Source organism: Aquila chrysaetos, assembly GCF_900496995.4.
Source record: "Aquila chrysaetos chrysaetos chromosome W unlocalized genomic scaffold, bAquChr1.4 W_unloc_2, whole genome shotgun sequence".
Classification (NCBI taxonomy): domain Eukaryota; kingdom Metazoa; phylum Chordata; class Aves; order Accipitriformes; family Accipitridae; genus Aquila; species Aquila chrysaetos.
This window is the reverse complement of record NW_024470322.1, coordinates 5,711,724-5,739,372: the sequence shown is the minus strand read 5'-3', so window position 1 is coordinate 5,739,372 and position 27,649 is coordinate 5,711,724. Positions and strand designations below refer to the sequence as shown.

Genomic DNA, 27,649 nt, shown 5'->3' with positions numbered 1-27,649 from the left:
ATATAACAGTATAACAGATAAATTACTCTGTTCATTGCAAGAACACAGTAATTCCATATTATCTCTTAGTTGAGCTATCAGAAGTAAAAAGCAGTTAAAAAAAAAAAACAAACCAAACCTGCCCTCATGTCCTTCTAAACTTAACAGACACAACTAACAGATGGTGGCAGCAGTACAAAGATGCCACTTTTAGATAGTCACTTTTCCGAATAGAGTTGTACTTCAAAATAAATGTTAGATGCCATCCAATGAGTATGCCAGATCTAAAATTAACTTCAAAATAGACTGAAACCCTAACATATGACTATGTCGTTGCAGCACATTCTATCATCTCCCTCACATTATTCTGGATGGTACTGATTTTAATTAAATCAGTTAATGTTATTGAAAAATATAATTTTTAAGTACAGAATTTTCTCAGACATTCAGCATAACTGCTGTCATTGAAGTATGGGAGTTTCATCACTGACTTGGGAAGAAAGAAGTTAGGCTAATACTGACCACATCCACCTTAAGAGTTGCAAACTCAAAATTCACTTCTGAAATATCAGTCATTCCTTTAAAATTCTTGTTATGCCCCAGGAAGGCAGTACATGCAAAACATTGAGTAGTCTGCTGCAGTATCACAGGTATTCAGTGAGTCATGGCCCACTTGCCCAAATGCACTTTTCCTTTGCCCTCTTAGTATGTAGCATTAGCATGATACCATCCATGCTTCAAAATACTGGGTGTTAAAAAGGAAGTTTTAAACCCAATTTGTTTAATGTTATTTAATCTGAGAACATCTATATATTCCTATTTCTAGAAAAGCAAAGCTCTACACAGGTAAGAAAAAGCCATGCCTTTAAATAATTTGAATTTTTCTTCTTACTTCAAGCTGAATATTTATTTCATTGTCCTAACTTAGAAGGAAGTTGGTGCTAACAAGCAGTTTAGTACATTCTAAGTAAGAAGATGAGTTAATTTTAACATCAGGTGAGCAATAACAACAAAAAGAAAAATCAGTCCAAAGCTTGCTTTTTGGAGTCAATTAGCAAAGAGCAGTACACAATGCATGCTTGCCATACCCTTATTTGTATAAACACAAGACGACACTAAACTATAGTCCAGTAGTGCTGAAGATGATGCGGGAGAAATTTCAGCAGTAATGCCAGTTTCTTCAATGAATAATTGTTCGTGGCATAGAGTGTTATTGAAAAGGTCACTTTGATCCTCAGAAGCACAGCTGTTAGAATTCCCAAGCAAAGCAGAAGAGGCAAGACAGGCATTTTCAGTTTTAAAATGCAGTCTTTGGGGCTCCTTCTTGTCTGCGCTTGTGGGTCTAATTGTAAGAAGTTCATCAGCAAAGGAAATGCACTGACTCTGAGACCATGAAACAGAGTATAAAGTACTGGTACTCCCTGATGGTGCTGCCATAACACCAGATTTGCACAAAGTGCTAATGGTAAAATCTGGTGAAGATGGGTTTCGAGACCTAGAATCTGTCTTATGTCCAAGCAAAGACAGAGATACTCTACACCCAGGCAAATCAGTGGTAGATGAGGAGGAGCTCCTATTATGCTCTTTCAGTATAGCTGAAGGAAAAGGGAAGAATTGAAACTAGGAGCAACACTGACATGATAAAAATTTCAATATAAATCTAGGCTTCAAAAGCATATTCAATATCCACTACATGAGGATTACTAGCCACCACCACAAAAAATAACTGCTCTACTAGACTAAAAATCACACCACTTAAAAGAAAAAAACCCAGCCACATATCACATGTACTTCATTCATACTGTCAACCATGTCATTTTCCATTTTTTAAGTAAGCTGACAAGCAATTTATTGTGTTTCTCTCCCCTTAAGGCCCTACTTCTCATGACTTTCCTTATTCCTCTAACTTCTTCCCTGTCATGGTTTCACTTCCTCTCATCTTTGTCTTTTCCTTCTTGTATCCTACTCCATGCTTGTTTCCTCTCCACAGCTTCCTGCTTTTCATTTCTTTCAAAGTTATTTAATCAAACCTACCCTTCTCTGTTACTTCCAAACATTTTTATCCTCTTACCCTTAACATCTGTAATGGGAAGGCCCAACATAAATTGCTGTCCGGTAAATGAATGAAGACAATGAAATCATGAGATCCTGTATGATATTCTTCTGTCTGTATCAATCCGTATCTAGTGAGTAACTGTATCTATGAGGCATCACCTGCCCCAGTTTATTTCCTCTCTCATCCTAGAGCCTTCAGGCTGCTGGAAAACAGGAGTTTTCCACAAGTACTCCCTGCACTTGGCTGTTGCCTGTTGCAGTAGATGACAAATAAAGCAGTAAATGCAAGGTTAGTCAATTCTCAACATCTTGCAGATTAGCAAAGCTAGGAACAACAGCAGAGTGGCATACAGAATTAAAGAGAGCAACAAGTTTTAAAGTTCAGATCAAAAGTGTAGGTGTCCTCTCTATAGTTGTCCTTTTGTCATGAACAAGTATATTCTTGTCGTGGTTTAAGCCCAGCCAGCAACTAGGAACCACGCAGCTGCTCCCTCCCTCCCTCCCAGTGGGATGGGGAGGAGAAGGGGGGGGGGGAAGAGAGAAAGAGAGAAATAAAACCCAAGAAAAGACAAGTGATGCACAACGCAACTGTTCACCACCCACTGACTGATGCCCGAGCAGCAATCCACCCCTCCCAGCCAACTCCCCCCAGTTTATATACCGAGCATGACATTCTATTCTATGGTATGGAATATCCCTTTGCCTAGTTCGGGTCAGCTGTCCTGGCCATGCTCCCTCCCAGCTTCTTGTGCACCTGCCTGCTAGCAGAGCATAGGAAACTGAAAAATCCTTAACTTAGGATAAGCACTACTTAGCAACAACTAAATTATCCATGTGTTATCAACATTATTCTCACACTAAATCCAAAACACACTATACCAGCTACCAAGAAAATTAACTCTAGCCCAGCCGAAACCAGGACAATTCTCCAAGCCCAAATAAACAGAGATTTAACACAGCTTTCCCTTTCTAACGGATATTTTAAATATCATTCAAAGGTTTTGAAATACTACTACAAATCCTATACAAAAGCAATGTGGATATGTGCAAGACTATTTTAAAAATACACATGGATGAAAATGAGGAAGATAAAAAGAAGCAGTAAAACAAATTAAGTATCCTTTGCCTTCCTCTACAGACTCCGACACCAGATCAAAGCAATAATGCAGCTAGCAAGACACATTATTTTGAGAAAGCACAACTTCTTTTCAGCATATTCATAGAATCATGGAACCATTCAGGTTGAAAAAGTCCCTTAAGACCATCAAGTCCAACCATTAACCTAACACTACCAATTCCACCACTAAACCATGTCCCTAAGCACCACATCTACACATCTTTTACATACCACCAGGGATGGTGACACCACCACTTCCCTAGGCAGCCTGTTCCAATGCCTGACAACCCTTTCAGTAAAGAAATTTTTCCTAATATCCAATCTAAACCTCCCCTGGCACAACTTGAGGCCATTTCCTCTCGTCCTATCACTAGTTACTTGATAGAAGAGACCAGTACCCACCTCACTACAACCTCCCTTCAGGTAATTGTAGAGAGTGATAAGGTCTCCCCTCAGCCCCCTCTTCTCCAGACTAAACAGCCCCAGCTCCCTCAGCTGCTTCTCATAAGACTTGTGCTCCAGGCCCCTCACCAACTTGGTTGCCCTTCTCTGGACACGCTCCAGCACCTCAATGTCTTTCCTGTAGCGAGGGGCCCAAAACTGAACACAGTACTCGAGGTGCGGCCTCACCAGTGCTGAATACAGGGGAACAATCACTTCTCTAGTCCTGCTGGCCACACTATTTCTGATACAGGCCAGGATACTATTGGCCTTCTTGGCCACCTGGGCACACTGCTGGCTCATATTCAGCCGGCTGTCAACCAGCACCCCCAGGTCCTTTTCTGCCAGGCAGCTTTCCAGCCACTCTTCCCCAAGCCTGTAGCGCTGCATGGGGTTGTTGTGACCCAAGTGCAGGACCTGGTACTTGGCCTTGTTGAACCTCATACAGTTGGCCTCGGCCCATCGATCCAGCCTGTCCAGATCCCTCTGTAGAGCCTTTCTACCCTCAAGCAGATCAACCCTTCCTCCCAACTTGGTGTCGTCTGCAAACTTGCTGAGGGTGCACTTGATCCCCTCGTCCAGATCATTGATAAAGATATTGAACAGAACTGGCCCCAATACTGAGCCCTGGGGAACGCCACTTGTGACCAGCCGTCAACTGGATTTAACTCCATTCACCACAACTCTCTAGGCCCAGCCATCCACACAGGTTTTTTTACCCAGCGAAGAGTATGCCCATCTAAGCCATGAGCAGCCAGTTTCTCCAGGAGAATGCTGTGGGAAACGGTGTCAAAGGCTTTACTGAAGTCCAGGTAAACAACATCCACAGCCTTTCCCTCATCCACTAGGCGGGTCACCTTGTCATAGAAGGAGATCAGGCTGGTCAAGCAGGACCTGCCTTTCATAAACCCATGCTGGCTGGGCCTGATCCCCTGGTTGTCCTGTACGTGTCACATGATAGCACTCAAGATGAGCCGCTCCATAATCTTTACCGGTACCGAGGTCAGGCTGACAGGCCTGTAGTTCCCCGGATCCTCCTTCTGGCCCTTCTTGTAGATGGGCATCACATTTGCTAACCTCCAGTCAACTGGGACCTCCCCTGGTTAGCCAGGACTGCTGATAAATGATTGAAAACAGCTTGGTGAGCACTTCCACCAGCTCCCTCAGTACCCTTGGGTGGATCCCATCCAGCCCCATAGACTTGTGTGTGTCTAAGTGGTGTAGCAGGTCGCTAACCATTTCCCCTTGGATTATAGGGGCTTCATTCTGCTCTTCATCCTTGCCTTCCAGCTCAGGGGTTGGGTACCCTGAAAACAATTGTTCTTACAAATATATATAGAGAGAGATATATATAAAATTATCCTTAAATATGTTACAAACATGAATCCACTAACCAATAATCTTGACTGGATACCTAAGTGAGGAAGAGACAATCTAACGATTTCTCTAAGCTAAATTTGTTATACAACATAACTTTTAAGGAACATGAATTTGTAGTGTAGGAATAAGTTCCACTTAAAACCCTAAGGGTTACGTAGCAATGCTGGTTGCTGCCAAAAGGACATTATTAAGGCCAAGAAGAATTAGCACTAGTTGTACAGAATTCTCCTATTGATATATGTACTCTTTCTTACTGTTCTTCAATCTGTATGATCAAGTACAGATGAAAACAGTTAGAAAGCCATGATTGCAAACAAAGTAGTAAGGTCCATAATAATTTTTGGAATAGGAATACCTAAAGAGTGAACACTTCCTTTCTTGAGCATATGGGAAGAGAAGAGTCTCTACATTAAGACAGTAGGGGCTGGAAAATAGACATGCAGTAGGTAGACTGAAGAGAACTGTGAAATAGCATATCTGCTACTGTTAGTAAATAGTAGATTCCACCTTAAATCCCCTGAGATAATCAATGTAAATTATTTAAGTAAATACTTTTAATAAGCAGGTCCTAACATAGCCGTAATATCTGGTTTTGTTTCAGTCTCTTTCCAAACTAGTTTCTCAACATCTGCTCTCAGCCTCTTCAACGCACATACCCACTCACATGCTATTTTGCCTCCCTCTCCCTCACTGCCTTCTGAATGTAAAAATCAATATTGCCTATTTCTGTAAACTTCCCCCCCACCAAAGAACAAGTTTCAGGAAAGCCTGCCAGTATCCTGCCCACACTAATATCCTCCAAAATCCTGCACCCAAAATTCCCACACAGTATTCACCCCCTCCCCTCCACCTCCCATACTCCTCAGCCCACCCTCTTCCTCCCAATATACCTACTCTCAGGTGGTGCCAGGAACTCCCCCTTGATTCCAGTCTCAGTCCTGCCATTTTTCTCCTGCTCCCCTTGGATTATGCCCACACATCTCCTAACAGATTCATGGTTTCCTACAAGAAACAAGTTCCTCACAGTAAAGCTCCACAGTAGCTTTGTACTACATAGCTCAACAGGCTTTCCTGGAAAGAAGAAACTCATCCCTATTCACAGTGCAAGCTCAGCATCTCTCAGGTGCTGTGACAACCTCCTTTTAATTTCCCAACTTTACCAACTGAAAAAATAGGATTATATTCTTCCTCCAGCATAGATGATGATCATTTTTTGTAAAGGGAGATAAGGAGAGAAAAAAAAGACAAAAGCAAGATAGAATTTTCCTAAGGTTTCTAGTGCTTCCTCTTCCCCCTTGCTCCCTAGCTTGAAAGCCTGACATACTGCACAGTTGTATATTACTCATAATGTAGGATACTGCTTCACAAAATTCTTTCATTTCAGTAGTCAAAGCACATTCCCTTGCAATGACTAAAAAAGCAACAACAGAACATCCCGAAGAGTATGCAAAAAACATTTTCTGCTATCAAATATTTTACCTGATGAGGATGCCAAGGAGGCTGAAGAAGATTCAAGAGAACTGCTAAAGAGTGGATCCCATGCCAGAAGGTCACTGTTCCCCTTTCTATAGTAACAAATGGAATATTAATGAAAGATGTATATACTATAAAAATAAAATTACAACTTTGGTAATTCATCTTCTGTATTAGTTAGTCTTTGTATCTAAAAATTAAAAGTACTTACAAATTGCAGGTCAAAGAACTGATTTACACATAAGGAAACTATCTGAACTGATACCTTGGTGCAAGTTTGTGTGTGGACATATTTCATAATGTCAGTAAATTATTTTCATTTTCAACAAGACATACGTCTACAAATCAATTTGTTTCAGTATATGCATATATGAGCAATGTATATAGACCTGTCCAAATTTGGGGCTTGTAATCTTAAACACTTTACAATGGAACACTATATGATAGAAACTAAATCCATCTTATTTAAAACCTGAAATTACAAAATATTGTTTTTTATTAAAATCATGTAATTATAAATATCAATTGAGACAGATCACAATGAAGCAAATGCATTAGAAGGGGAAAACAAGTGAATAGAAGTCTCCACTGTTACATAATTACTCCTTAACTCTTACGATGCAATAGATGCCCGACTTAAAATAACAGTCAACTGATATTTCCAATGAGCCTTGGAGTCTTATTGGTCAAAATAAGACCAAATTCCCCCAAAACTACACTTGATATAATTTTAAAAGTTGAACTTACTCATTAGCTGGAGTAGAAAGCTTTGATTTTGTTAACTCTTCGCCTAAGCAAAAGACACAGTATTATCACCACTCTAAAATAAAAACCTTTCAGCTTCATTATAAAAAGATAGTAAATGTTAATAGTTACAGTTCAAAACTAATTATGAATTATTAAGACAGAAAAGAGAAAATGCATTATCTCTGATAATCTAAATTCAGATACTCCTGAAATACCTTCTAGAAGGAGAGGACTAAACAGAGCAATGCGTTTCAGGAGAAAGTGTTGGTCACCTGAAATTTCTTCCTTAAATTATACTGTTTACATCAATATTATTCTTCAGGAAACCTGGCTTGGTTTCCCACTGAGAAAAACCCTAAAGGATAGAGACTAATGCTCAATCCTCTATCTCCATGGCCACGTTTTGTGTTTTTGACTATAAAACAGAGAGAGTGCTTTGCTGTTTTGTGGATGATACTCAACTTGAGCAGGTGGAAGGGTTTTTAAGAACTTACACAAGAGTCATTTCCATGGGATTTCCCTCCCCCCCTCCCCCCACCTTTGGCTCTTGGACTTGTTCCTCATCACTGTCACAGCCAGCCTCATCTGTTTCCCGGAACAGGGAACAGCTAAGTATACAGAAAAAGAAGAGGTCTGGGTGGCTTCTGCTAGCTGCTTTGAAATTTTGACCAAATAACTTAATTTTGCCCTTTGAATTTACTGTGAGTAGTTCAAAGGCAAATATCATAAAGGTACCTAGAACTGACAAGAGAAATATTTTTTCTACTTAAAATACGAATACTTAATAAGTTTATTTCTTCAACAATAAAAAAAAATATTTTCATGCTATGTTAAAAACCTAACATAAATAGACTAAATGTTAAATATTCACACTTACTGGATGAATTTCGATTCATTTGTGCCTGAAACAGAAAAAAACCCAAACCCATAAGAATAAATTCTTTTACCAACTGTCAAATAAAACACTTAATAGTCCCAGGGTTCTTATTTCCACTCAACTTTCCATGCAATATTTTGCTTTCAATGCCAGGCAGAACATTCTGGAGCTTGCAGAAGACCAGAACATGAGCCAGGACAGAGCAACTAGTGCATGCCCGCCACACCAGTAAGAAGAGGCAGGAATGAAGACTGCAGAACTGACAAAGGCAACAGTATGACTAAATTCCTTGACAGGCCAGGCCAGTAAAATTAAAACAGCTTTTATATCACATTGCATACCTGACAGATAAGAACAGAAACATTCCTAAGGTTTTCCCAATAACTTTCTCACATACTACACTTACTTGGTTTTAATCTAAAAACCATGAATAAAAAGCCATTCTGTACTTACAGAACTGTGTTTCTGCTTTCAAAACGTGGGGGGGAGAAAAAAATTATCATTAAGATTTTAACATGCATAATAATTTCCTTAAAATCAGAGCCATCTATATTCTGATCTGAATACTGTAACTAGCATACTTTAATACTATTAATTTATACTGTGGGATGATATTACAAAGGATCATTCTGTGGTTTGGCAGAATACATACAATAAAGCTGCACTGTAAGAGTTATACGCATCCACATTATATGATCTGTTTTAAAGGTTTGTATATTATTGAATATGAATTAGTAAACTATGTTAAAAGCCATGCTCAGCTAACTCCATATGCATTAAAATGTCTTGTGGTGGCAACAGCAGAAAGACAAGGACTAAGCACTCCCAAGACTCAGAGAAAAGATAAAAATCTGAGAAGGGAGAATTACTTAACATTACATTGCAATAAAGTGTATCAAAGATGACCTAGTGCACAAGAAAAAAAGAATCATTGAACTCGAACCTAGAATAAATTCTGAACAGTAAAATATATGTTAACACTAAAGATTCCTTAACACTTTTCTTCTCTACTCATTAAAAATGCAAGGAACAAAATTACTTACAGATATTGCTGGAGAAAGAGCAATGTTCCCTATAGATACTTTTAATTCATCCAAGGAAGGCATGGTATATTGAGAGCTATTATTTGACTGGACAGGTTTTATTTCTACATGGAACCTCCTGGGTTCATCATCTTCGGAGTCAGAATCACTGAATGAATAGAATTGGTTCTCTTTGGTATGTTTTTCTCAGTTAAGGTGGAAATACTTCAAAATTCATCCATTTAATATGAGCATTTTGTAGAGAGTAATTATGAAACAGATTAAGTAAACACCACAGATAAACAATGCTGCCTAAACTCTTTGTGCACTTATACAGACACTTCAATTATATCTGCTGTCCAAAATTCACAACTCAGAGTTAAAATTTAGTTTTTATATTCCATTCATCTTCATAATGGTATTCTGTTGTGAAAAAGGCACGATGTCATATAACTGAACAACTGCACATTTGAAAGCATCAGGATAAATGAAAGATTCTACAGTAGCAACACTTCTGTATGTTAAAGTTATGATTTGTAAGACTCCACAAAGGATTCTAATGCACATATGAAAAATGTATGCATTGTAGAAATACTTTTAAACCAAGTGAGGCCTAGCCTTTTTAATTAGCAATGAAATACCCATGGTACCTGTACCAAGCATAACAGCAGAGGGAGCAGCAGCCACCGTGACTTGCCCTTTTTGCAGAGGCACTGAAAACTTTTCAACACCAGTTACACAGAAGGCTGCACAGTAAACTAAACACCATCAGCCACTTAAAGCACTGTCATCCTTGGCTAAAAAGAAATCACAATGACAATTCAGCCTTCAAAATAAGCAAAATTACAGATGAATTTAGCTGTGGTTCTTTATATGCACAGGAACTGCACTCAAAAAAAGCTCTGAAAACCTATGCTAAGTCTTAAAAGATGCAGTTGTTTTGACAAGAAAAAAGTTGAAAATTTTCCTCTACTGAAACATAAAAGTGTCTGGCCACCTAGGGGGAGCATACATATTCTATACCTCACTTCTGTTATTTTCACTTGAAAATATGCCAGCCATTTGAATGGAATCTCTTCAAACTATTCCCTGACAAAGATTAAAACCCTAAAGACATTGCAAATGCAAATCAACTGAAAGAAACCCCGAGACATGGTGAGGAAAAAGACAAACATCTTCATCTTACAGGCTATCTGTCCCCCAAAATGGATCACATCCAGAAAAGAAAATTTTAAAAGAGAAGTAATTTTCCATTTCACCAAGATTTCTTGCCTTGAAAGTTATCACCAAGTTTCAAGATTCATTTCCTAAGAATCAGGTGGCTCTTGTAAAGTGGCATGAGTCAGCCACTAAGGTATTAGGTGTATTAAATGGTTACTGACAAAAATCAGTTTAGACCTGAATGCTATGAACTGAAAGGTCAGTCAGTAATTTTTAGGATGAGTGTTTTTCCAACACTTAAGACTGGCCTTATTAAGGCTGACTGCCATTATGGTAAAATAATGCCCTCCAACAAATCATCTCAAGAGTTCCCATCAACAGAATAAATATCCACTCTTGGAGGCTAAGGGAGGAAAAGAGGAAGGGAACTGATGACTGTGAACCTGTTCAAGGTTTTCAGAAGCTGAAGTACTACCTGGCTGACCAGAATTGCAAACCATTGAGCTTTTTCACTGGATGTATGGCCTTATCATGGTTTAACCCAAGCCAGCAACTAAGCACCATACAGGTGCTCACTCACTCCCCCCCACCCAGTGGGATGGGGGAGAAAATTGGGAAAAGAAGTAAAACTCGTGGGTTGAGATAAGAACGGTTTAATAGAAAAAAAAAAAGAAGAAACTAATAATGATAGTAATAATAATATTACAATAATAGTAAAAGGATTGGAATATACAAGTGATGCACAATGCAATTGCTCACCACCTGCCAACCGACACCCAGTTAGTCCCTGAGCAGCGATCCCTCCCAGGCCAACTCCCCCCAGTTTATATACTAGACATGACATCACATGGTATGGAATACCCCTTTGGCCTCTTTGGGTCAGCTGCCCTGGCTCTGTCCTGTGCCAACTTCTTGTGCCCCTCCAGCCTTCTTGCTGGCTGGGCATGAGAGGCTGAGAAATCCTTGACTTTAGTCTAAACACTACTTAGCAACAACTGAAAACATCAGTGTGTGATCAACATTCTTCTCATACTGGATCCAAACCATAACACTATACCAGCTACTAGGAAGACAATTAACTCTATCCCAGCTGAAACCAGGACAGGCCTTTTCCATTGCTTCACAACAAAAAGGATAATGGAGAAAAGGACACCCAGGTGAATCATTTACAAAGCATGAATATTATTCACTCCTGCCTCCATTTCATAAAAATATGCAAAACATGAAATAATGCACCCCCCCCCCCCAGAACTGGATAATAGTCTTTTGCTTTTATACCAATTATGTAAATAAGAGATAACATGAACTATTTTTATCAGTACAGGAACCTTCACTGGGGGCAACAGAGGCATATTCAGCCAAGTTGATGAGAACAGAGAAGCTATGATGACAGACTGGCCCACTTTAATGTGCTCTCAACTGGTTAAAAGTTTTCACAATTTAAAGTAATTGCAAAGTGTAAGTTTACCTTTTATTTTATCTGCAGTCCCCTGAAAAATCAATGAATACATTTCCAAAAATTAGCTATCTTGCTAACATATTAGGTTTGCTTAGATCTACAGCAATTATTCCCAACTCTTAAGTAGAGCTTCCCCCTCTTTTTCTGATGGAAAAAAAAAAAAAGAGGACAAGAATCTTGAAAGAAAAAGGAAGAGCAGAGAAAATAATGAAATCCATAAAAATGACTAACAACAAAAGTCTATTCTGCATATCTAAACCATCATTAAAAATAGAATAAAAGCTAGAAGAACCAATTAGAAACAGCATGATACTTTTTTTTTTTACTGTCAGACAAAAAGCCATCTTCTTAAAGTTCCTAAGACATCTGATCTAACCTTTAACATTTACATACACACAAAATCTACACTAGACAAATTTTTGTGCATTTTGCAGAAGCTATGAACATAAGACTACAAGGTTGCAACATAAGCATGATGTCATTCATCTTCCTTGACTTAACACTTTAATGAGTACTTCCCCTCCCCAAATAACTGCAATAACAGGAAATAACTTGGCACAATAATAGCAAAAAGGATATCCTGTGATGCTTCTGGTTTAATGCTGTATCCTTCATCATCTACATCAGGAAAGTTCTAAGAAAAACAACAAAAATTATGGTATTGACAAGTAACTAAAAAATATGTTCTTACATGAGACTGAATTTTATATCATTGACAAATTAAAATTTGATTACACCACCTCATGAAAGTCATTGTTATTCATTATTAATTATTACAGTTAAGTTATGCTCTATAGTTCAGAAGTAGCATGACAGATAAGATACCTCAGGAACACAATGCAACAAAACAACCTCCAAATTTCATGTGAAAACCGGCAAGTTTTAATGCATCTGCTTTTACTGGTATTCTATCAAAAAGGTCAGAAACCAACAGAAGCATTTTAACTTTACTACTGAGTGTTAAATAAGCCTACAATCCTCTCAGCCCCAAATATTTTCCCAATTTCTATTTCTAATTCTTTCAGCTAAGCCACTGGAGGCTCTGATGGTGCAGGAGCATAACCTTTCCTAAATACTAGTCAGTACTTCAATATGCGAGTAAAAGCATTCCAGGTTATACAGGTTGCAACTTCCTCTCTCCCCCTTGAAAAGACAGCAAGCCTGTACTGTTGCTTTAGCAAATAATATCCCCGTTAATTAAAACACATGGATGAAACTTAAAATACAAGTGCTCAAAATCAGGTTCCAAAGTTTTCATTTATGAATCTCCAGCACTGTCCTGGATTTTTAAAGCTAATAAGCATCTGGGAACTTCAAACTAGTTCAGTTTTTCAGTTCTTGCAGGCAATTAAATATTAATTGAACAGAATTATGTTTAAAATAATTTAGAACTCTTAACTAAGTGCTTAGCTTCATAAAAATGCTTTGGAACAGAGAGAAACAAGTCTCTAATGTGATCATCTAAATTTTTAAAATGTGCAGAAAACCACACTCATTTATATTATATATAAAAGGATAGACTTAGATACACAGATACTTTCCCCATTCAAAGCAGAAAAAGAAAAGCCCGCTCATGACATTGCATGCATAGTTAGTCTATGTGAACTGCTGAGATGCTACAGTAAGTTTATTACAAAAAACCACAACCCAGATGTCTTCTAAATTTCACCAGTTATAAATTTCTTATAAAAATGCCAGAGTAGAAGAGATACTTAATGTACCTTTGTATTGACAAAGACAAATTGCATCACATACAAGCAAAATGGTACCTCAAAATCTTACTTACAAGTTTAGTAATAATTTCAAAATATTGTTTTAAATATTTTGAACAGTTGGACAGTTCTGCTTTCTGAAACATCAGAATTTTATTTAGTAATCTACAATTTGTAACAGCAGTAGAAGACACAGCCCTTCAGGTGAGATACATAATCATAAATCTTATGTTAATGAAGGCATTTACATTTACTTGACTAATTCTTACTCCCTTCTCCACACTCCTACAAAGACAGAACTATATGTTATGTGGTGGATCACAGTGCATCTTTTAAGTACCAGGCACACAATGCAGACAAGACCTGATTTGCCTACCACACTGAACGGAGGAAAAACCCACAACCTTCCTGTATACACATGTCATTTTTGAACTTCAACACAGAAGATGATCTTTGCAAATTTTGGGTTTCTATAAGAAGTAGTTATTAATATGATGGGGGATGAAGGTCTAGCCCCCTACCCAAACATGTTATTTGTAGTATTTGCAGTAAAAATGAGCTCAATATGGATGCAACTTGAACTCTCTGGAAGTCACTGGAAAGGTAGACTTCCTTGGAAGAAGGTTTCACATTCTCAAAGGTTCTATCAAGCAATTAAACATATAATGATAAAAAAACACAGAGTTTTCCCTGTGCTTGCAGATGTAATACAACACATTATTGATTAAGGTATTATATATTTTTAAATATACACTAAAAATATAGGGTTTATAATTCTGCTTTGCATTAGTATGTTCTACAAATTTTCTGGGGTGAATAATTTTTTAAAGAAATAAAACATAAGGACATAATAAATAACAAAGTAAAACTGCCTATACAAAAAGCATGAGGACTGAGCATTCTATTCCTAAAACTTATTTTTAGAGTTTCAGTCAATACTTTGACTCAGTTTCCTTGCTCTGTCCCATCTGGCATCCAAAAAGCAATGGAAGAAGCCACACGATAGCCATGTCATTGGTTCCTCTGAGGTATGTACAAAGGACAAGAGAGGAACATGTGGAGCATACTGCAGTCTAGCTACTTCATTTGGCCCTTCCTCAGCAATGTTAGCAGTGCTCACGGGTTGGTCAACAGGTCAAGAAGCAAAGAACCTTAACTGCACTTCAGTTTGATTTCTGCCCATTTTATCTTCTCCTAGGATATCTACAGTGGTTATGAGAGCTCCTTATCAAGTTTTCCTCAGAGTATGCTTCAAGATACTGCTAAGCTGAACAGCTCATTGCTTCTTTTTTTGCCAGATGCACTTTCTACCATTTTATTGAACTGGACTGACTTCCTGTATGTCCAGACAAGGACCAAAGCAAACTCAAAGTAAGCAGTTGAAACTCATAACCTGAACAGGAGAAAAAAAAAAAGCCTCTCTGCCTTCAACATATTTGAGATGTAAATTTGACTGAAGTATATCCTTAGGTTAAGACAGAGGTATAACATATTCTCAGTTTCCTCTCCTTAGGGTGCCTATTAACCCAAAAGACACAAAAACAAAGAGCAGCCAGTCACTTTCTTCCATTGCCAGAGATGCAGAAAGGAAATCAGGTATTCAAAGTGCTCCTGTTGTGTATTGTGACTACAAAGCCTCATACCCTGTATCAACGGCAGCTATTCAAAATATGTCAGAACCAAACATTACAAAATGCAAATAAAAAAAATTATTTAATTTCACTAAATGTTACACTTGTGTTCCACAAATTAGAGTTTGAAAGTTCCAAATTCAATCAGTCCCTAGCAATAAAAATGGTGTATAATTCTATATAACCTTAATTATGCTACACTTGTATGTAAAGAGGTTAATGAAAAGTTTTGGATGCCTCAATATATTTGTTTGCATTCCAGTTTTCCATGAAAAAAAGTTCAGCATTATTTTCTGTGCATCTGTGGCTCCCTTCTTCATTACTTTTGAACTTTCTGGACAATTTCAAATGGATTTGACAGACAGAACAGAGGACTTAAAGATAATAACATTACTATAGTCTTCATGAAAATAGGTAGTCAAGTAGAAGAGAGATCAGCAAGTATCCCAGCCAAGGGAAGGGCTGCAATCTAAACTCAGATCTTACTGGACACAAGTGGAACCTTGTAAATGCTTCCCCAGAAGAAAAGTTTCTACTAGAGCTTGTATCTTCCTATAGACCATTCCTAGAGACATGGCAAACCCATGGGAAACAAGACAATTGGTTCTGCCCATAGAGCAACTTGCTAGGTAATAAACGCACACAGAGCCAAACTTCAGTTGCTATCTCTTTCTAGTAGCGTACACACAGTTAACTTCATTTTTCTTAATTATCAAGGCTTAACTTAGTGGAAGTTACATGTGTAGATAGACATATAACAGCACAGAAATTTTGAATCTCATGACATACTGAAACCTATATTTAAACAGAGACTGCTTATTGAAGCAGTTGACCTTTTTAACAAATACCAGTTCTCAGTTCACAGCTGCCTTCCTACTCATGATCACATAAAAATCCCTTATAGCAGTTACAAAAAATTCTTGACAGAATAGCAATTTATTCATATGCATTAAAACTATATTTCCCAATATATATGATCTAGTGGCTACAAAAAAGGATGAGCATAAGCAGATAGCTTGCCAAAGATAAATTTAAGAACTTCCATTTTGGTACAAAAGACATTTCTTAGGACCATCTCACTGCTTTGTTTTCTGAAAACAGAGAATACAAGTTAGAACACACTGCATTATACATTTTGGACTAGTGAGAAGGCCCTAATGGTATTGGCTACATACTGTATGTTGAAAGATCCACAATATCACATAGAACTGGGTAGATAAAGTATTGAATTCAGTTCTTACCAAATCCTTAATTTCTAAAATTTCAATATATTTACCTCAGTGCTTATAGCTATAAATAATTGTAGAGTAGTTTTCTCTTGCATTCCTTTCACACGAGAGAACAACAATTAAAAATCTCGACAAATAAACAAAAGGCACATTTTTAAAAAAAGATCAATTTAGTAATATAAAAGCCAGACACAGAGTTTTTCTGTGAGTGACCAAAGCTGACCAAAGTCATAATTGGGACACCTTAAATAAGTTGAATTTTCTGAGGGCTAGTCCTCCATATTTTCTAGCAATCAAACAAAAATGACATTTGCTTTAAATTTTATTTTCTTTTTGCAATAATACTTTTCAGAGTTCAATTTCTTGAAATGTGTAGTTTATTGCAAAGATGCATACAAAACAAATCCTCATAGAGATAACAATATAGATGGTTATAACTATTTAGATCAAGTTTGAAAAATTAAAAAGAAAGGAAATCTTAAAGTAAAAGACAAGAAAAAAATGAAAAACATTTGAAGTGGGACCTTCTAGAAGAGGATGCCAGCCTTAAAATGTAAAAGCACTCTGGGGTGCTTGTTTGTAAGGGATGAAATTAATCCCATCTATGGTATGCTGCATCATTTTTCATGAGAAGGACAGTAATAGCTTCTGCTATTAAAGCATTCTACCATTTGGAATAATACTGTTGCTTGTGAAAAGCAGAAAAAAAAATGATAGACCACATTTTAAATTCCAAATGCATTCATAAAATGTTGGGCATAAAAAAGAGAATGCAAAAAAGTATCAGTTTTGTTGTTAGACACTATGAAAGTTAGGTCTGTTGTTTTTACCCATATATAAATTACATCGAGACAGAACAATTAAATGATCATATGGTGTGCCTCATGCAGCCAGAAAGAATGTCAGACATTTACAGTTGAACTTATTGAATTAGGGGTTTTTTTGTTGGTTTGTTTTTGGGGTTTTTTTGTTTTTTTTTTTTTTTTTTTTTTTTTTTTTTTTTTTTTTTTTTTTTTAAGATGAAGAGACCAAAATAAGCAAGGAAGAAAATAAACACTGCGCATCAAACCTCAAACCCAGTTGTGTTTCACTCCAATGACTCAACCTGAACAGTCAAAAGACATTATTTCCATGAAAAACCTGAGTTATAGGGATGATTCTAAAGTTACTTTACTTTAAACATACCCAAGAAATATGCTCTAAATCAAGATGACTTTGTACAGGATAAAATAACTGTCTCAAATGATGCTTATAAGACTGTTCATGCACATATGGTTCTATTATGTGGCAAAACTTAGTTTTCCTTATTTAGGAGAATGGTTCTACTAGATTTTTTTTTTAAACCAAGTTTCTCAAAATAAGTTTTAATATTAGGTACAAAAACTCCCAGATATTTAATGCAAAGAAGAAAATCCACAAAACAGGTGAGCTTAGAAACTTAAATTGTTTAATATAATTGCCATCTAAATAAATGAACTGAAAAACAAACCAGTCTACAGAAAAGTCACTTAAATAATTCTTTAAATTATTCCTACTATAGCTATAGGGAGCTGCAATCTCTGTTACATATAATTCAAGACAACATACATGTTTAAATAAAAAGAAAATGCTCAATTAAGGAAATAAAAAAAAGCATTAACATACCAATTTCATTTGCAACTGTCACTTATTTGAATTTAATAAAATTGTAAGACGTATCACAGATCAAACAGAGCAATGAAAAATAGACCACAAATAACGTGCGTTGAGATACTGCATTTAAAGCCATATTTAAAAAACTATATTCCTACACACTGTTGCCAGCGATCATGCAGAACCCCATTATTATTAAAAGGGTTCTCCAAAGAGACAGTAGTAAGCAGAGAAACACGATGATGCAAAGTTGGGTCCTCTGAACGTTTTTCTTATTTAGAATCTATTAGTCAAGCAATTTAAACTATTAACTTGCAAAACAAAGTAGCAAATAATTGCAGTAAAACACACCTTGTTTAAAACCTAAGATTGTTAGGAAATATAAATGTATTACTGATGCATATTTGTATATACTGCTAAAGATTATGTTCTGAGCAAAATTAACACTTCAACTACGTTATCAAAACATTAAATCCTCTATCACATAAATAATACATTGCAGGTACTGTATACAATCTGATTAAAGTTGACTTATAGTGTTTGACAATGTTAGCATATGCATTTGTGTTGGAAATAAGTCTACTTACAACTGAGTCTGTATCTGGACACTCCCTATAAAAAAGGGAAAGAAAGAAAATATATAATTATAAAATGCACAAATGATTTTATTCATACTTTTATTGGTACTTCCTTTAATATTTTCAATTAATTTGAAACACTGCATTTGACCCATTTGCTTTTCAAACTCTGTTAAAATTTGTTATAAATAATCCACATTCAACTGAATGAGATTTAAATAAAAGAAACTGAAAGTTTATGCTAAAAACACTGCAGAAGAAAAATTCATAGTAAATGCTAAAAAACCAAACTCACATGGGGGGGGGGGGAAATCAAGGGAAGTCCAGAGTATCACACTGTATTTTGGATGAATATACTTTAAGAGTCAGGTCTCTATGGATGATGTGCATAATAAATAAAAGTCACCAATCCTAATGAAATAGTCCACATGCAATTGCAAAACATCTTGGACAATAACCAGTTCTTAAAGCAATTAAGACTATTCTTAAAGGAATTGAGAGCTTCTCTTTCAGAATTTCATTCTTAGTTTGTCAAGCACCAGAAGATGCTGGAAAAAATAATAGAATACCCTCTTAAGAAACACCTTTTTTAAAAAAAAAAAAGTTGTCAGCAGAAAGGCAGTGATTACAAGCACATTATTCACAAGTGTTATATTTTTCTGCTATAACTTGAATTTAAGCAGTAATATTTTAAAAAATTAATGACGCTGAATCTCTCTCACTGATGTATGCAAAAAGCTGAAGCAATTACATTTACAGTATGTGGAAATACTTGAGTAGCATACAGGTCCTCTCTAATCTGCACCCTGACAAATAAAGCCATAAGTGCCAGTGTAACTGAACAACAGTGTTTTTTATATAGTCAAACTGAACATCTTAAACATCTAAACATCTGTACTTATTAAAGAGGAAAAAAAAAAAATCAAATTTGTAGCAAACTAAATCATCTTTTCTGAAAGGCTAAATAAGTTAAATGTAAAGACTACAGTGTCTTTAAAAACAAATATGAAAACTTGCTAACATGGAAGCATTAATACAGAATTCAGTACAGGCTATTAAGAAATTGACAGTGAGATGAAGGATCCGATCTCCTCTGAAAGGCCTCACACAAGAAAACACGTGACCAAGTTTCTAATTGACTTATGTTTTATCTCCCTCTGCTGGCTAAGCTGAATTCACAGCAATAGAAACAGCTATTTTAAAAGATATTTTACAGAACAAAGAGACAACGTATTAGATCTCTCTCAAAAGGTATAACAAACAGATGTTATGACGTATGCTTTTACAAAGCATCTGTACTCAAACAAGATAGCCTAAAATCCATAAAAGTTAAGAAATGTGAAAGATGCGAGGCAAACTACAATGAAAGCAATTCGGCTCATAATGAAGATTTTCAAAATCAGCGAGCTAATAGATCTCAAAAAGTAATGGCAAATCTAGTATCATTCAGAGGATTGACAGCACCTCACAGGATCCATTCTCAAGATACAAAGCAAAACTCAATAGTCTGCAATGCTGGTGAAGTGGAAAATGAGGACATCAGGTTTTAGATGGATGCGCTTTTACATTGCTAGATGCATAATCTTTCTTTTAAGATTAAAGAATTAGGTCATGCTTCTACTATAAGGTAACATATTTCAGTAAATAGGGACTCTGTAAGGGAATTTAAGGATTGTAGCTAAAAACTAAGACAACCAAATCATGCAAAGCAGTGATTAGAAAAAAGAAGTGAAATCCTTGACTGAACCTGTAGAGCAATATGTAATAGAATACATTGTGTATGGTATTTCCCATTGTAAAACCATTACTAGACACAATATCCAGTTTAGATGTCAACACCTTAAAAACCTGTAATAAACTGAAAAGCCTACAAAACATGAGTTTTTCTAGGTGTGGAAAGCCTGCCCTACACAAACTTACAGTTTAATTTAACAGGAGATTAAGAAAGGACTTGACCTTTATGTGCAGAGAAGTTTCTGATGATACAGAGTTCTATCATGTACAGCCTATAACAAGATCATCAGCTGAGGATGACATCAGACAAAATTTAGACTAGCAATAAAATTTTTAAAGAGGTCATAAATAACTATTATAATATTTAACTTCAGCACATGTCGTGGTTTCAGCCCAGCCGGTAACAAAGCACCACGCAGCCGCTTGCTCACTCACTCACTCTCCCCCCACACCCCGGCCACGGTGGGATGAGGAGAAAATATAAAGGCAGGCTCGTGGGTCGAGACAAGGACTGGGAGGGATCACTCACCACTTATGGTCACGGGCAAAAGACAAGCTCAACTTGGGGAAGAAACAAAATCAATTTAATTTACTACAAATCAAATCAAAACAAGGATACTGAGAAGTTAAACCAAACCTTAGAACACCTTCCCCCCCCACCCCTCCCTCCTTCCCGCCTCAACTCCACTCCCGGTTCTCTCTACCTCCTCCCCCCGGCGGCGCAGGGGAACAGGGGATGGGGGTTGGGGTCAGCTCCCCACACATTGTCTCTGCCGCTCCTTCCTCCCCAGGGGGAGGACTCCTCACTCGTCCCCTGCTCCACCGTGGGGTCCTTCCCATGGGAGACAGTCCTTCACAAATGCCTCCAACGTGAGTCCTTTCTGCGGGCTGCAGTTCCTCACAAATGCCTCCAACGTGAGTCCTTTCTGCGGGCTGCAGTTCCTCACAAATGCCTCCAACGTGAGTCCTTTCTGCGAGCTGCAGTTCCTCACAAACTTCCCTGCCATGGGCCCTTTCTGCGGGCTCCAGTTCTTCCCGAACTTCCCTGGCGTGGGTCCTTTCCGCGGGCCGATCTTCAGTCACAAACTGCTCCAGCGCAGGCTTTCCCATAGAGTCACGGCCATCTTGGGGGGCCTCCGCTCCACCATTCACCTCCATGGGCTGCAGGGGGACAGCCTGCCGTCTCACCACGGACTGCAGGGGCATCAACCTCCTCCGGCACCCCTCCTCCCCCTCCTTCTTCACTGACCTGGGTATCTGCATAGGTGTTCCTCTCACATTCCAATCCCTCTACCGACAGCAGGCTCCCCTTTTTAAATCTGTTCTCCCAGAGGCGCTACCGCCGTCACTGATTGGGTCGGCCTGGGCCAGAGGCGGGTCCGACTTGGAGCCGGGGAAGCTTCTAGCAGCTTCTCACAGGAGCCACCCCTGCAGCCCCCTCCCCCGCTACCAAAAAAAACCCGCGCTACACAAACCCATAACAGCACATAATGGATACTCTATTATTTGAAAGCCCTACATTAAAATGTGATGTTCTAGTTAATTTAGAAGTAATGGATTAATGCAAGAATCTCTGTAAAAGCCTATGGCATGTGTTACATAGGAGGTCAATATCATGCAGTCATACTTCATTCTTTCTGACCTCAGCATCTATTCATTTTTGCATTGTGTATTGTGGGAACATATTTAGCTAACAGTCGCAAGAGCATTCCAGATGCCTTTAGAAGGCCTTGAACGGAATAAACAAGAAGACAAAAATAAGAAAGATAGCAATTAGAAAAACACAGGTGCGCATTCCACGATAAAGGGAACTTGGCACAAAGAACCTCAATTCGACAGTTTATCTTGACCAATTAGATTGAGACAAGTTTCGCATGTTTTAGTTAGTATAACCAATTATGTCTTATGTTTATGCGCGTGTACAGTGTTGATATAACCAATCATGAAGTGTAACTAGGCGCGTGGACAGTGCGTGAATAATGTGTATAACCAATAGTAAAATAGCTAAACGCATGTACGGATGTAACCAATGTATAAAATGATGTCTGATGTTCTAGTAAAGGGTCTTCAACTATGATCATATTGATCTGTCGTTGAGTCCATGATTATGCTCCCGCAGTGTATAAATATAGAAACAAATAATATAATATAAATCAAGTTTCAGTCCAACTTGTTGAAAGCAAGTCAAATTATTTTCCCATTTCAGAGTGGCTACACTGATTTATATTTTCTGATGATGACATTGTGCCATGAAAAACAAAATTTCTTCTAGAAAGAGACATCCATATTATCTTTCAACGTTAAAAAAAAAATGTCTTTCGGAAAAGACAGCATTTAGAAAAGTATTCAGATCCAATGGACAAGCATACAAAGGTACAAAGTGATTCACATAGTATAGAAGCCAGTTTTCAGCCCTCAGTGCCTGAGAAAATTTTCTCTGTTACAGGTCAAGGAAAAACATGATCTCTCAGTAGGGATACATTGAGTGATACACCTGGGAAGAGTTAATTTGGAGCTTCCTGGCCTTTACTGTCTCCAGAAAACTACTATTAAGAGCCCCGAATCTTTGCTGTGGCCAGATTACATTTCATCATCTGCCAAAGAATGGATGGAAGGAGATGTCTGGTTTGCAAGCAGGCTAATAACATGACATGAGATTAGCTTCAGTAATAGCCCATGTGGTGGCAAAATAATTTTTTTGTTGGACAAGAAAAGCTGACAGCTACAGAACTCAATCATACAACAGTACTCAATACTATCAATATCACTACTTTGCAATTAAGTAAAGGCAAGACACAAAAGGCAAATGATTGAACATACTGTTTTGCAGCTATTTGATACAAGTTTTGCATCACAAAAAAAAGTGTAGTAAATAACTTTCCAAAGAGAATGGATTACTTTTTAAAAGGGTACTAAAACTATTTAAAATACTAACATCATCAAATATTTATAACAATTTAATTTAAATATTTTAAACTAAATCATCATGAGAAAAAATAATTCTTTGTAACAGATAGTATTCTCAGATTACTGCTCACCAATATCACACTATATACAAAATTTCTCTCACCATTTACTTCAGCATAATAAAGTACAGAAGAGAAGGTGGCAGAAAGATTAAATCAAAGAAAGAACAGAAATAGAGAGGAATGACTTAAAAAAAATAACACCTTGGAGCCCTAATGGCATCATGACAGAGAGAAGGAAAAGCATTGTTTAGAAGCATATCACTATTAAAATCAAACACCAAAAGAAAAATAGCTATAAGGCACTTTGCATGTGCAAATAATTAGCATCTGCAGTTCTTAGGTCAATAATTTTTCAGCACTGTATTAAAAAACCAAGGCTGGTTAAAAAAAACCTTAATTTAAAAAAGAATGTATACAGATATTGCCACTGATAATATTATTATATTGCTAAGTTTCTGTTAAATCGAAAGCTATTTTCTGTTAAATCAAATACTTCTACTGAGAAAACACATCTAGAAATTATGAAGAAAATACATTGAAATATAGTAACCATAATTCCTAATACATAGAATGCTACCAATCCATCTAAGAGAGCATGCAATCAATATGACAAAGGGTATAGCTGGGTGTATTGGGTTTGCGTGGCAAGGTTTTGGTAGCAGGGGGGCTACAGGGGTGGCTTCCTCAGCTTCCCCTATGTCCAACAGAGCCAGTTCCAGCTGGCTGCAAGACAGACCCGCTGCTGGCCAAGGCCAAGCCAATCAGCAATAGTGGTAGCACTTCTGTGATAACATATTTAAGAAGGGGAAAAAAAGTTGCTGTGGAACAGAAACTGCAGCTGGAGAGAGAAGTGAGAACATGTGAGAGAAACAACCCTGCAGACACCAAGGTCAGTGAAGAAGGAGGGGGAGGAGGTGCTCCAGGCACCAGAGCAGAGATTCCCCTGCAGCCCGTGGTGAAGACCATGGTGAGGCAGGCTGTCCCCCTGCAGCCCATGGAGGTCCATGGTGGAGCAGATATCCACCTGCAGCCCATGGAAGACCCCACACTGGAGCAGGTGGGTTCCCGAAGGAGGCTGTGACCCCGTGGAAAGCCCACGCTGGAGCAGGCTCCTGGCAGGACCTGCAGACCTGTGGAGAGAAGCCCACGTTGGAGCAGGTTTTCTGGCAGGACCTGTGACCCCGTGGGGGACCCACGCTGGAGTAGTGTGCTCCTGAAGGACTGCAGCCCATGGGAGGGACCCATGCTGGAGCAGTTCGTGAAGAAGTGCAGCCTGTAGGGAGGACCCACGTTGGAGAATCATAGAATCATTTAGGTTGGAAAAGACCTTTAAGATCATCAAGTCCAACCATCAACCATGCCCCCTAAACCATGTCCTGAAGTGCCTTGTCTACGCGCTTTTTGAATACCTCCAGGGATGGTGACTCAACCACTTCCCTGGGCAGCCTGAAGTTTGTGGAGGACTGTCTCCCGTGGGAGGGACCCCATGCTGGAGCAGGGGAAGAGTGTGAGGAGTCCTCCCCCTGAAGAGGAAGGAGTGGCAGAGACAATGTGTGATGAACTGATCGCAACCCCCATTCCCCACTCCCCTGCGCCGCTGGGGGGAGGAGGTAGAGTATTCGGGAGTGAAGCTGTGCCCGGGAAGAAGGGAGGGGTGGGGGGAAGGTGTTTTAAGATTTGGTTTTATTTCTCATTACCCTACTCTGGCTTGATTGGCAATAAATTAAATTAATTTTCCCCAAGTCGAGTCTGTTTTGCCCGTGATGGTAATTGGTTGAGTGATCTCTCCCTGTCCTTATCTCGACCCATGAGCCTTTTGTTATATTTTCTCTCCCTTGTCCAGCTGAGGAGGGGGAGTGATAGAGCGGCTTTGGTGGGCACCTGGCATCCAGCCAGGGTCAACCCACCACACTGGGACATCAATCATGAGTTAGAATGATGGTCTTTCAGAAATGAATGTGCACACGATTTATTGAAAAAAAAAAATTCAAAAATTTTTCTGTCCTATACAGTACACACAATTTTTTCCAACAAAAGAATAAATGAAGCTTCAGTTCTGCAAACACAAACATACAGTACTTTTTCCACATACAGAGCTACTATTTCGTTAGGAGTACACATGAGAATCACATTATCTACATTGTTCAAATGTAGAACAAGGGAGAACTACTTACCTATGCAGAGGAAAGAATGAAACATGAGTAGACTACTATGAATACATTTATATTATTTCCTTTAAATCCTTAGTTACAAAAAACTTAAATATTTGTGATGTTTTCATATTCATAGCATTCCTCTGAACTTCTGTTATAAAACCATTTTTTTGTTAAACATCAGCTAATGTTTATCTCCAGACATTCACTAGTTTTCATACAAGACAAGGCTTCAAGCTGGAAATATACTTACACAGACTCAGTATCTTTTTCTTTTTTCATTATTCCTGATAAACCAAAAGGCTTCCTCTTCCGTGGTTTTATCCCTATGAAACAAACACTTATCATTTAAAAATCAAAGAGATGAGTATATATTTAGCAATGTCAAACACTGGTGCATACCAATGCCAATACCTTTTAAATGCTGCCATGATGAGTGATACAAAAATCTAACAGTGGAGGTAGGTATGGAGCCAAACTAAGGGAACACAAGAACAAACTAAGGGAACATTATTCCAATATGTTGTTCAGTAACACAATGTGCTGGTTTTGGCTGGGATAGAGTTAATTTTCTTCACAGTAGCCAGTATGTATGGGGCTATATTTTGGATTTGTGCTGGAAACAGTGTTGATAACGCAGGGATGTTTTCGATACTGCTGAGCAGTGCTTACACAGAGTCAAGGCCTTTTCTGCTTCTCACCCCACCCCACCAGCAAGTAGGCTGGGGGTGCACAAGAAGTTGGGAGGGGACACAGCTGGGACAGCTGAGCCCAACTGACCAAAGGGATATTCCAGACCATATGACGTCATGCTCAGCATATAAAGCTGGGGGAAGAAGAAGGAAGGGGGGACATTTGGAGTGCTGGTGTTTGTCTTCCCAAGTAACTGTTACACATGATGGAGCCCTGCTTTCCTGGAGATGGCTGAACACCTGCCTGCTGGTGGGAAGCAGTGATTGAATTCCTTGTTTTGCTTTGCTTGTGTGCGTGGTTTTTGCTTTACCTATTAGACGGTCTTTATCTCAGCCCATGAGTTTTCTCACTTTTACCCTGCTGATTCTCTTTCTCCATCCCACTGTGAGGGGAGTGAGCAAGCGGCTGTGTGGGGCTGAGCTGCCTACCAAGGTTAAACCACATCAGCTTCATACAAAAAAAAAAATTAAAATATGGTTTAAGCAACACATTAATAACATAAGTCTTTATAAAACCGATCTGTATTGTACATCCAACTCTCCAAGCTGGGTATGCCAGACTGTCACTTATTTTATAGAAGATGGGTGCACTGCCAGTTTTGAGGAAAGGGACTCTGCTCACAGAAACTCAACAGGAGCTATTGCTCCAGCCAATCCTGAATAGCCAACACACTTGGATCAGAAACCGAACCCTGCCTCTCTCAGCTACTGCAGTTCAACACCCTGTTCTTATTTCCCTGCATGTTCCCAGTAGCTGCAAGCCCCTGTCTCTCCTAAAAAGTAGGATCTTCGTCCTGTAAAAATGAGAATGTCTCTTGGCTTCCCAGCTGATGCTGAGTTCACGATTTCCCAGTGCTTCAGCCAGCTCTAATGCTGGCTCCCACTGAGTCTGGAACCATGTCTCCTCTCTGTCTTTTCTTCCCTGTTTTTAGCACTGGATATATATAGTTTTAGTACAGAAAAAAAGTTTGCTTTCATACCCATTTAATGTACTAAAATTAAAATACATTTAAATATTCCATCAGACTTACTGTCATGTCTGCTTCTCTCCCCAATTTTTACTGAATCAAAATAGACTGCCAAACTTTAAACAAAATGACCGAGTGCAAGCATCTGATCCAATTAGTCTACAGTTTTGTTTTGATGTAAGATACTACCTACAGCAAGCTTTTGAGCAAAATGGTGGAAATAATTTGGTTTCCAAAATTTAACGACTGACAATTTGAGCACATCATTAAAAAAACCACTATATTCCCCTTTACAGAAATACATTACACAGCACATAAGGAATCTCTTCACTTTTAGAAATTTTCAGGGTGAAATAACTCAAAACTTCTCACAAATTAGGTAGCTATAAACTCAACCATATCTTAATAGAGAGAGAAATTGCTCCAAAATTATTTTTAAATGCTAGTCTGGAATTTATTTCCTTTCTGTGCTTTATCCAGCCCCAAAAAATGACAAATGGAATATGAGAGTAGTTTCTGAACATGGATCTTCTCTGCTTCAGTCAAAAAAGATTTTAAGTCTCAGTTGCAATCTTGGCAACTTAAAAGTTGTCGGCTGCTATAGCTATACTGTCAACTCCGTCCCAAAAGTAAATATATA

The 27,649-nt window shown here is 38.2% G+C and overlaps 1 protein-coding gene across 12 annotated transcripts in view; it reads right to left on the bottom strand.

Moving 5' to 3' along the window:
• The window catches only part of LOC121232947 (F-BAR domain only protein 2-like), a 114,768-nt gene that overhangs the window by 24,162 nt on the left and 62,957 nt on the right, over positions 1 to 27,649 (bottom strand). For 11 of the 12 annotated variants that reach the window (XR_005931771.1, XM_041121472.1, XM_041121469.1 and 8 more), the window contains 8 exons: positions 25,603 to 25,675; positions 18,503 to 18,527; positions 12,291 to 12,345; positions 9,113 to 9,291; positions 8,523 to 8,537; positions 8,070 to 8,094; positions 7,193 to 7,235; positions 6,452 to 6,537 (listed from right to left, as the gene is read on the bottom strand). Coding sequence is in view for 11 of the 12 variants with exons in the window: in XM_041121472.1 (XP_040977406.1) it covers positions 6,452 to 6,537; positions 7,193 to 7,235; positions 8,070 to 8,094; positions 8,523 to 8,537; positions 9,113 to 9,291; positions 12,291 to 12,345; positions 18,503 to 18,527; positions 25,603 to 25,675 (501 nt within the window). In the remaining variant the exon portion in view is untranslated. The remainder of the gene's footprint in view (positions 1 to 6,451; positions 6,538 to 7,192; positions 7,236 to 8,069; positions 8,095 to 8,522; positions 8,538 to 9,112; positions 9,292 to 12,290; positions 12,346 to 18,502; positions 18,528 to 25,602; positions 25,676 to 27,649) is intronic. The other variant, XM_041121467.1, reaches the window with a different exon arrangement.